This window comes from Equus przewalskii, chromosome 5, assembly GCF_037783145.1.
Source record: "Equus przewalskii isolate Varuska chromosome 5, EquPr2, whole genome shotgun sequence".
NCBI classification, from domain to species: domain Eukaryota; kingdom Metazoa; phylum Chordata; class Mammalia; order Perissodactyla; family Equidae; genus Equus; species Equus przewalskii.
In genome coordinates, this window is record NC_091835.1 from 39,809,774 (window position 1) to 39,821,636 (window position 11,863).

The following is an 11,863-nucleotide window of genomic DNA, read 5'->3' on the forward strand; positions in this document are numbered from 1 at the left end:
CATTGAGAGTGATTATTGATACATGAGGGCTTCATGCTGTCATTTTGTCACTTGTTTTCTGTTTTTCCTGCATTACCTTTGTTTCTTGTCCTGTGTGTTTTGGCCTACCCATTGACATCTGCAGTTTCTTATTTCCTCATTTTTTGTGTCTCTGTTCTGTTTTTAAGGTTAGTGGCTACCCTGAAGTTTGCATACAGAATCTCATGTGTAACATAGCCCATTTTCTGGTGGCCTTTTATTTCCTTAGCCTAAACTGATTCAGTCCCCTTTCTCCTTTCCTCCTAAGTTATTACTGTCATCTCTTATTCCAACTTGTGTTGTGGGTTTGTGGTTAAAGTGATAAGATTGTCTTTGTTTTTGGTGTTTTCTTTCCCTTTATCCTAATGCTATAGTTGTATATTTACCATCCTATTCTGATTCTATCTATTGGTCTCCTTACTCTGTGTTTTGTGACCTCTTTCTCCCTTTATTTCTTTTTTCGGGTATGATGGCCTTCTTGAAGATTTCTTGTGGGGGTTGGGGGTCCTTGTGGCTATGAAGTCCCTTAGCTTTTGTTTGTCCGGGAAAGATTTAATTTCTCCCTCATATCTGAAGGATATTTTTGCTAGATAGAGTATTCTTGGCTGAAGATTGTTATCTTTTTATTTTTTTTATTTTTTTTTATTTTTTTATTTTTTTTATTTTTTTTTTAAAGATTTTATTTTTTCCTTTTTCTCCCCAAAGCCCCCCGGTACATAGTTGTGTATTCTTTGTTGTGGGTTCTTCTAGTTGTGGCATGTGGGACGCTGCCTCAGCGTGGTCTGATGAGCAGTGCCATGTCCGCGCCCAGGATTCGAACCAACGAAACACTGGGCCGCCTGCAGCAGAGCGCGCGAACTTAACCACTCGGCCATGGGGCCAGCCCCCCTGAAGATTGTTATCTTTTAAGGTTTTGAATATGTCATTCCAATCTCTCCTAACTTGTAAGGTTTCTTCAGAGAAATCCGCTGAAAGTCTGATAGGGGTTCCTTTGTAGGTTATTTTCTTCTGCCTTGATGCCCTGAGTATTCTTTCTTTGTCATTCACTTTTGCCAGTTTTACTACTATATGCCTCGCAGTAGGTCTTTTTACATTGACATATCTAGGAGACCTGAAAACTTCCTCCACACATATTTCTCTCTCATTCTCTCGATTTGGGAAGTTCTCTGCTATTATTCCTTTGAGCACACTTTCTGCTCCATTCTCTGTTTCATCACCCTCAGGGGTTCCAATTATTCTTATATTGCAATTCCTCATTGAGTCAGCTATTTCTCAGAGATTTTCTTCATTCCTTTTTATTCTTAATTCTCTCTTTTCGAGTGTCTGGAGCCATTCAACCTGTCTATCTTCGATTATGCTGATTTTCTCCTCTATGGCATCTACACAGGCATTCAGGGAATCTGTATTCTGTTTTATCTGATCCATTGTATTTTCCATCTCTAGTATTTCTGATTGGTTCTTCTTTATAGTTTCAATCTCTTTTGTGAAGTAACTCCAAAACTCATTGACTTGTTTCTCTATATTTTCCTTTACCTCATTGGGCTTTTTGACTATAGCTATTCTGAATTCATTTTTGTCTAGTTTGCTTATTTCTGAATCCTCAGGGCATAATTCTGGGTGCTTGTTTTCCCTCTGGAGGGAGCTTTTATGAAGTGCTGGATGTTGGAAGATGGACGGCTCTTCCCCATTGTGATATGATTCGGCTGTAGTTACAACCTGTCACCACTAGATGGGGGTCGAGAGCCACATATTCTGAGCCCTCCACCTTCAGCCAAGATGGCTGGCACAGCCCTGGTTGGGGCAGGGAGGGGCACCTTCTCTGGTGCGTAGACCCAGTTTCCTGATCAGCTCTTGCTATCTGCTCTCCTGGGGTCTTGGCTTGCTGAGGTCACCCCATGTGAAAACTTTCCCGTTAGGGGGCTTCCATCTGGGCTGCACGTCTGTGGGATTCCTGGGTGATCCTATGGACATGCAGCCCCTCCCCCCCACTCGTTCCCTCATGGAGCCTCCCACAGCAGTGATCCCAGTCCTTAGTGGAGGGAGGGATGATCTCTCTTACCCAATTCCAGCTACTTTGAGGGGGGCTCTAGCCTCTCCACCCTCCATCATTTGGCTGCTGTGACTCTCCGAGGATTTCTATGCTATTAGGATAATATTTTGTTGGAATATGGTTGTTCTTTTTTGTATGTTGGAGGGGAGAGAGTCCCGGGCAAGCTCACTCTGCCGTGATGCTGACATCACTTCTGCCTTCTGTTCTTTCTTAATATTATGTCAAGGAAGTTGCATCAATTCCACCTTATATATGAGGCCATCATTATGTCAAAGTTTCATGGAGCTGGCCCAAGAGAATATTGGGACTGGATTTATTTGCCCTTGCCAGAATATTGAGTCCTAAGTCATTACTTAAGGCCCCCATGTCAATAAATTCTCCATGTCAAGACTAAATAAAGAGGATCCCTTGGTCTACCATCCTCATGTTAGGTACATTTTCTCATTCCTGCTGATATGTTAACAGTATGTGGTAATATTAGCTTGAAGCTATTTTCTTTTGGAATAGAAACTGTGCTCACCTGATAGGGCTGTGTTGAAACCTTGGCATGAAGCCATGAAGAGTGGTAGAGCATTATTAAAGAGAATAAATTTCAACTTGCCTCATATTGAGTTAACTGAACAGTTTCCAGGAGTAGAGAGGCTCTTCTGTTCTTGTCAGGGTAGTGGTCTGCTTCTGGTGGCCCTGAAGTTTCCAGGGAATCTGGGGGTTCTATATTTTTAGCTTTGCTCACCTAAATATCCCTCTCTCAGGTCTGAGGGTCCCACCTTTTTATGTCAGGGCTGTTATTTTAACATAAATGCTCCAGCAAATGCTATACCTCTTCTATATTATCTCCCTCTCTATTGAATCATTTCAATTTCCATGTACTCACTATATCATCTGACTTAAAAGCAAAACAAATGACAACACTAAAATGTTTCATTGTTCCCATTCTCTGCTCTCCTTAATACTACAATTTACTAAAAATATTATATATGCTCCATGTCTCTGCTTTCTCGGATTTTGTTCCCTCCTTAACTTTCCCCACTGAAACTTGCATCTGCCCTTACACTTCACTAACATTGCTCTTGTTAGGGTCACTAATTGAATCCATGTTGCCAAATTCAAAGGTTATTTTGCTATATCACTTCTCTTATCTACCTAAGAGCTTCTTATTTTCTTTTGCTGGTCGCTTCTCCCTAATTTAATCTCTAAATATTTGAACATCTCACGGCTCAGATCTGGTGTTATGTCTCTATCCATAATATTTTTTTTTAGGTAATCTCCTTTATATGTCGATGACTTCCAAATTCATATCTTTTATCTCTTTCCTTAGTTATAGCTTCATATATTCAATCATCTATTGACATTTTCACTTGGTTATTTTATAGATCATTTAAACATAATTTGTAAGAAACATAGTTTTTTTTATTTCTAATCTCCCATCCCTCAAATAACAGTTTCCCCTCAATCGTAGGTAGCAGTGTACTCCCAAGTGCTAAAGCAAAAACAATCTAAAAGTTTTTAGAATTTTCTTTTCCTTGAATTCTCTCCTTTCTTATAATCAATCAACAAGACCTATTATCTTTATCTACACAATATATAGAATTCATCCAGTAAAAAATTCCCTAACTCTAGAGCCACCATCCAAATCTGAGCCCCTGTGATTTCTCATATCGACTACTTATTATAATAACTGACTAGCTGGTCCCCTTAATTGTACTCCTCTTCCTAAACACATACAATATCCCTTCTTTATATAACCAAAGTGAACTTAAATCTATATACAAATAAAATTATGCTATACGTGGTTTAAATTCCTTCAATATCTTCCCATTTCACTTAAATCTAAATTCCCTTGCACGACCTACAAGGCCTTTCATGCTCTTCCAGTCACCCTTTGTTCACCATGCTCTGGTCATTCAGACCTTATTGCTCTTCCTCAGGCACTTGTACATCTTTTTGGGATGTTATTTGTCCAGAATATTGCATGACTGGGTTATATTTGTCATTTAGTCTCAGCTTGAAATCTCAGTACCTCAAGTCCATCTATTCTGACTACACTATATGAAGCTATCCCTCATCTCCAGTTATTCTCAGTTGCATTAATCATGATTTGTAACTATTTGTTTGTTTACTTGATCCTTATGTCCTAATGTTTTCCATGACTGTGTATTGCATAAGAGCATGGACTTCGTTACAACTTATCTGTATTTCCAGCACCCAGAATGGTGCCTGACACTCAGATATTCAATGTGGAAGTGTACATCCATTTACCAAACAATGAAGAAAACCAGAAAGACACTGCTTGCATTCTCTGTAACCCCTTTACTACACTGTCTTAGAGAAAGTCTGAAAACTTTACTCCAAACACTGGGGGTGAATGAAACAGTACAAACACTTCTTTCAACTCTGAGTTATTATTATTTTTGTATGATTTCTCAGGATTAATATAATCTTAGAAGGTAAACCACTTGCCTTGACTATATCACTTTTATCCTAGATATGCCAGTAAGGAGAATTATGTACAGTAGGAGGTCTCCAATATGGCTTCTGTTTTCACCTCAGTATCCTTTGTTTGGCTACTGTCCACAGAGCGATTGCCGAGATGCTACATTCATAAAGTGACTAGATGATCAAGTTTCTAAGGTCTACAATATGAAGACATCAAACATGGAGCTTCCAAGATTCCCATAAGCTCTCAGGATTTTTTTGTCCCTATGCCTAATAAATACACATAAGCTGGCCTTTGCTCAGGCAAGGGGTGGGGACAGGTATTTCCTATTGTTTCTTTAACTTACAAGACACTCAATACATCGTTCTAAATGTATCAATTTAATCAATATGTATCTTTTACAGCCTCAGATTCAAAGAAGAAAAATTAACATGAAACTAGTGTAAAGTAAGTTTAATTTTTACCAAATTTATTGATCCAAACATTTAATATATCTTACAAATATTTTCTTTTCTGCAGATCAAGTCCATGGCTACTCTAGGCTGGTTAGTACCAGAGTTGATCACTCCAAAATATTATTGCCAAAATATAAATGACACTTTGATGGAATTTCCCAAATAGATATCTCATGGATGACTTATGTATCATCCAAATAATAGTCCCCTGGGGTATGGAGATGATCTGTACTGAATCAATGTCTCCTTTGACAGTTTTGACTTTTTAACGTCTCAATACAGGAGTTTTTGATTAAAGCTCTCATCTTATCAGAGTATCTTGACACTCAATGCCTGGTGCAGTCCTAGCTTGCTGAAAGTAAACTTACACATGTGTTTTGTAGAGAAATATCCTTGAATAAGCAATAAATAATTCTACTTTGGCTCTTTCTTTAGCCAACATTATTTCATACAAACTTTCCACATAAATTGTCTTTCTCTCACACTTACAGATTGTCTTTCTTTCATTGATCTTTGATCCTAAAAGAATTTTTGAATTTGCTGTGACAATATTTATTTTAATTACAATTTATGTCTTAGTTGTGATTATATTCAGTATTAATTTCTGTTACATTCATAGAATTTTGTAGCATTTAAGAACTGTCACCTTATTGAGCCTTTTCCAAAGGTAGAACTTAGATAGATGATCTAAGATAGAAAAACTTCTAGCTAGGACCATGAGGATGAGCTAGCTGCTTTTCACAGAGATGTAAATAACAACAATATGCTATTACAGTTGTCCTGAATTAGTCATACGATTTTGCATCTGGAGATATGATTTAGAACTATGAAAATACTCTCTCTTCTCACAGTTAACTATTTGGATATTAACTTCTATATGTTCTGAAACATGTTTAAAAAAGAAACTTGAAGGGAGACAGAGAGAGAGAGAAAAAGGCAAAATCAGCTCCACATGAGATTCCCTAAATTACAAGTATACTAAATAAGTTTCAAGAGTAATTAACCATATGAAACCAACATGAGTGCAAGAACTGAAGGTGATTAAGAAATATCTTGTCTTCCTTTGTCCAGAAAATGATAGTTTGTCTTCAGATCTCTTTATGTTGTCAGAAATTTCTTCTTTTTAGAAGATACTTTACTTTCCATAGCACCCTTAGAGATGCTTGTCTTAATTTGTTGTTCCCCAGAATTAGGATAAATGAATGGCTTGAGGGATAGATTAAAGCTATCACCTCACCAACCATAACAACTAATTCAGTCTCTGGCATGAAGTAGCTGGAGGTGGCCACAAGAAAGGCCAGATAGTAGGCAATGAAAAGGAGGAGGAAGGAGATGACAGCTTTCATGGCTCCCACGTGGGCTTCCATGCTGGGGTCTCTGCTCCCTGTGGCATTGAGTTGCATCCGCCTGGTGTGTCTCCACAGGGAAAGAATCAAGAGGAAAAATGAGATCAGGGACACAGAAAAGGGGAATAGTGTTAACAGGTTGAGAAATAGCTTTATGAAAGCATATTGAGCTTTATTTACTCTGCATCTCAAAGTTAAGTTTGTTTTCCACTTTCTCTTGACACAGCTCCTGAAATCATCATTCAGATTCTCAGGGACAGGAAGGCTAATAAACACAGAGAGGGCCAAACATCCCAGCAGAATCCTAGGAATCATACTGTTAATTCTCCACTTCATCCAGAGGAAAAGGGGATGGAAGAAATTTGCTATCTTGAGGAAATAGAAAATGCTGAGGCAGGTGGCAAACCAGACATTTAAATGGTTGGTTAGTGTCCAGAAGAAATCAATGATTCTCATTTGTTTACCACTGGTATAGACATCTGGATACAGCACCAATATAAAACAATCTAATAGTATAATACACAATAGACAAATTCTGGATATGGCCAAACTCGTGAGGATTATATCAATGGAGGCAATCTTTCTGTTCTTGATCCAGTCCATACAGTTCACCAATCCAATGAATGCATTCCCTAAGATCCCCATCGAGAACTCTCCAGCTGCTATGATCATTAAGGTGCTCTTCATGTCAATTGTCATGTTAAAACAGAGAAATATCCAATTCGTTTCTAGTCAACTGTTGTAGTATATCTACATCTACTTCTTAGATTTTGCTGTTATTTTCTTTATATCTTTTATTGGAGTCTTCCTTGTGATGGAGACTGGAACGGTAAATGAAGACTGTAACTATTTTCATTAAATCCTAATTAGTATTGACAAGCAATGTGGTTGACAATCCCAGGCCTGGCCACCGTATGTCCATTTATCTTCTCAGCAAGTTTTACTTTTCCACTTATGGTTAATTTAGGCTGAGCTACAGTTTGCTAGAGATGCAAATTGGGCTGATTCCTTTTCATGATCACGCCCTGTCTTTCTGAGGCTATGTTTTGCAAATTTTGGATTCACTAATTTGCGATGCATGCTAGTAACCTCAATAGGGTTGCCAGATTTAGCAAATACAAATGCAGGACACCAAGTTAAATTTGAATTTCAAATAAGGAATGAATAAATTTTTAGTATATTTCCCAAATTGCATGAGATTAGTACTCCTGGGAAGTATTGAAATTCAAAATTAATTGGGTGTCCTGGATTTTATCTGGCAAACCTAAACCTCAGTCATTTTCTAGCAATTAGAATATAGGCAAAATTTGAAATTTACAGAAGAATCTTCATTTTTTTGAGTGATAATATTGATTATTACTAAAAGTCCCAAATTTGAAGGCTGTATATTTTCAGGGAATTTAAAAGGTTAACACTAAGTATAGACTATTTGGTTTGAAAAAAATATTTTAGCTCACTTATCTTGATTGTGCAGATGAACAATTATATGGCACAAGGTTTCTTAAAATAATACATTGTCTTATTAGTCAAGTGACATTTGATAGACATTTTGTTTGTGATGCTATATATAATAAGCAGCCATGCTTATTATCTTATCTTATATTATATTTTTTCCTTTTCACTTAAAATGTTCTCAAAAGCAGTTGTACATATGAGAGAAAAGAGAGTAAAATCCTGCATTTCATTTTACTCCCCAATTCCTCCATACCAAATTGCATCTGAGTTTCTAGATCCTTAACCTTTATAGCCTGTTAGGCAGAAGATTGGTAATTAAATTACCTCATTTCTACACATTAACTCGTTTTGAAATAGCTTCTCTAATTCAGTTATTGAGAAAAACTTTACTACATAGTGTTTCCATGGAATAATTCTGGGATTCTCATATCTTCCTCAGCAATGCATATTTTCTTTTATCTTTCCTGAAAGGACAAAGCTTCATTCCTGAGATGCAGCCCTGATTTTTGGACAAGCTGCCTCAATACTAGCCATGTTCGCAGCTGACAGCTTTCCTCTGATCTTGGAAATGATCCCTGACACAGGCACGTCACTTTCTTTGCCATAGTGTGTCCTGATAAATAAAGTGCTCACAGTAGCTATGATAATAGCTTTAGCCAAAGACGTTTTAGACGCAAAACCTTTTTTGGTATATGGTATAGCATGGAAGTTATGGTGCAGTTACTATGCAAAATACTATGCAGTTACTATGGAAAATAGTATGAAAGTTCCTTGAAGAATTAAAAACACAACTAAGATATGATTCAGTAAAACCACTTCTAGGTATTTATCCAAAAGAATTGAAATCAGAATCTTAAAGAGATATTTGCACTCACATGTTTATTGCTGCATTATTCACAATATCTAAAATGTGGAAACAACTGTCCATTGACAGATAAATAGCTAAATGGATTATTCAGTCTTAAAAAAGAAAGAAATCTTGCAAAATGCGCAAACATAGAGAGTATAATGCAGAGTGAAATAAGTTAGTTACAGAAGGACAAATATTGTATGATTCCACTTACATTAGGTAACTAAAATAGTCAAACTCATAGAAACAGAGACTAAAATAGTGGTTGTCAGGGCCTGAGGGGAGGGGAAAATAGAAAGTTGCTATTCAACGAGTATAAAATTTCAATTATGCAAGATTAATAAATTCTAGAGATCTGCTGTACAATATTGTGCATTATATAACACATTATATAACATTATAGTTAACCATACTGTATTGTGCATTTAAAATGCTGTTAAAAAGGGGAGAGCTCATGTTAAATATTCTTACCATAATTTAAAAAAAAGCACAACAACAAAAAATTCTGCAAGAGAACATTTTGTCACAAGTCTATTACTTTGAACCCCATTCATGGTCATTGAAGATATTTGAAACATTGCAGATACAGAAAACAAAACATGGAAGAAAGGACTTCAGAATAATGGAGGAAAACTTTCCCAGAAGTACTAATTGTATAAAACATTTATTTCATCTAAACCTGCAGAAGAATATAAACTTCATCCCAGCATAGAATTTCCGAGTACTTTGTAGAATATGTTAACATATTTCATTAAAAGAACATCGATTCTCCAGTCTTGTACAAAAAATAGCACCTTAATAGCTACCATATTAGAAATACGGTTGAGGAATTTTATGTTCTTAAGTCTGTAAATATCAGTACTTTACAGGGTGAATTTTACATGACCATATGTAGAAAAATTGATAATCTTCAGGTAAGTAAATTTTAGTTATAATAAAAGGAAATGAGTAGATTGAAATAGACCAGAATTAGACATAGAAAATGGTGGGAGCAAAAATACACAGCCAGATGAGAACAGACATGACCTTAGACGTGCCAGATCAAGTGTTTCAGTGACACTCTAGGGGGGAGTGATTTGATGAGAACCACATTTTATTAATGACTCATTTTATTTTTATAATTTACTCCATATGTGTTATGGACATATATTGCTTTTTTAGTGACAGAATATAGTTAATTCATTGTGTGTGCTAATTCCTCCCAATTAATTTCTTTTCTAAAGTCTTGAGTGAAAAGAACCCCCATGGGTCTTACCAAGGAAAGGAACCTGAGTGAAGCAGTCTGACTGATGTTAGTTATTCCTGTCCTTTTATCTAGATTGTGAAGAACACATATGAACATCCCTTATAGGGAGATGTTTGAATGGGTTCTATTCCTATCCTGGTGCTGCCTGAAACCACGTTGTTTGAAAAGAAATTTAATTTGAAGGGAAACTAATATGAGGTGCCAAAAGAAGGTCGACTAGGAAGTATTACCTGGGAGACCGCCTAAAGCATCACTCACTTGGGAGGAGCGAGGAAACTGAAGCAGAGACAAGACAGGGAGCTCTGAGTTCCTAGTTAATAAGCCAAATGGGAGTGACTCAGGAGAGCCACGAAGGGAGTTCAATTTAGGGCCAGCAATGAAAGTGCATGGTAGAAAAAAGTGAGAAACCAGTTAGTGCAGCTCAGGTGCGCTTCACCCTGGGCCAAAGTAAAAAATTCACAATACATGCCTAATATTTCCAGTGAGAAGACACAAAGAGAAGTATGAGCTTTGAAATTCTTGAAGGAAAGGGAGTGTGAAGATGAGAATATCTGGAGTGTAAAGAGACGTAGAGAATGTATTCATTAGGGAGCTAGTAGGTCTCAATAACACTTAAAGACGTGTACCCTACATAAATGGAATAAGTGGAAAACAATGAGGACGGACCTATAAGAAAATTGTTTTTTATTAGAAAGTAAAATTTGCTTTTGAAGTCCATTCATAAAGCTAAGATTTTACATCATGCAGGCTGTTTTTCCACATCTCAGCATTCTGACAAATGCCTGCCTCAGCTTGTTGTTTCCAATAATTAAAATAAGTGAGTGACCTGAGGGATAGAAAATTGCTATAACCTCTTCAAACATCACAGCTAACTTTCTTTCTTTCATCAGGTAGCTAAACGTCATTAAAAGAGAGGCCAGATAGTATACAAAAAGAAGAAAGAGAAATGAAGTCACAGTTTTCATAGGTCTCACATGGGCCTCTGTGCTGGGGTCTCTGCAGCCTGTAACATTGAGTTTCATTTGCTTAATATGTTTCCATAGGGACATAATTAAAAGGAAAAGTGAAATCAATGACACAGTAAATAGGACAGTTGCCAACAGGCTAAAGATTGTCACTGGGCTGAAGTATTGAATTTTACTCACATGAAATGATTCAGTGAAGTTTCTTTTATGTTTTGCAATTTTCAGCAACTCATATTTTGGGGTCATTGCAAATATAAGGCTGATCAACAAGGAAATGGCCAAGCACCCCAGCAGGATCCAGTGAACCACCCTGTCAATTCTCCACTTCAGCTGGAGAAAAAGTGGATGGGAGAAGTTAGCTACCTTGAGGAAATAGAAGACATTGAGGCAGGTGGCAAACCACATACTTAAGTAGTTGGTGAGTGTCCAGAAGATGTTGACTATCTTTATTTTATCATTTTCATGAACCTCTGGGTAGAATACTATTATAAGGGCATTCAGCACCATTGCACAAATCAAACAAATTCTGGAGATAGCTAAACTGGTGAAGATGTAGTCAATTGAAGAGGTCTCTTTCTTCTTAATCCAGTCAATCCAGTTTACTAGTCCAATGTATCCATTCCCCAACATTCCAACTGTGAATTCACCAGTTATTATGACCATAAAGATGTTTTCTTCTGTACTGAGCATGGTGGTAGAGAGAATACCCTGATCTTAAATATCACTGAAGCTGGACAAATTTACAGATGACCAGTTGGAGCATAATAAATAAGTTCTTCAAATCATGGAATGATGTTTTCATTTGCCATTATTTTGACTCTGATATTATTCCAGAGGTGCCCAGCTTTCCTCTGAAATAGGATTGCTTCTACATTTATGAAGATAAACCAACTGATTGTTCCAAACAAACAGCTTGACTAGCTTTGTAGCCTGGGCAAATTATAATTATCACCCTTTAGTGAGTGATAACTGAAATGTTTGGTTGAAACTGCTCTCAGGCAAATTAAAAGAAATTACATTTCATGAATTTGCAATAGGCTT

The 11,863-nt window shown here is 36.9% G+C and overlaps 2 protein-coding genes across 2 annotated transcripts; both read right to left on the bottom strand.

Annotated features, from left to right (window-relative positions):
* Window positions 1–6,066: 6,066 nt before the first annotated feature.
* On the bottom strand, window positions 6,067–7,005 carry TAS2R7 (taste 2 receptor member 7). Its single transcript, XM_070622152.1, has one exon. It carries the CDS (start codon window positions 7,003–7,005, stop codon window positions 6,067–6,069), a length of 939 nt encoding a protein of 312 aa, XP_070478253.1.
* A 3,586-nt stretch (window positions 7,006–10,591) lies between these two features.
* TAS2R8 (taste 2 receptor member 8) lies at window positions 10,592–11,512 on the bottom strand. The gene has a single exon (XM_008526041.2). The coding sequence runs from the start codon at window positions 11,510–11,512 to the stop codon at window positions 10,592–10,594; it is 921 nt and encodes a 306-aa protein (XP_008524263.1).
* Window positions 11,513–11,863: the final 351 nt, after the last annotated feature.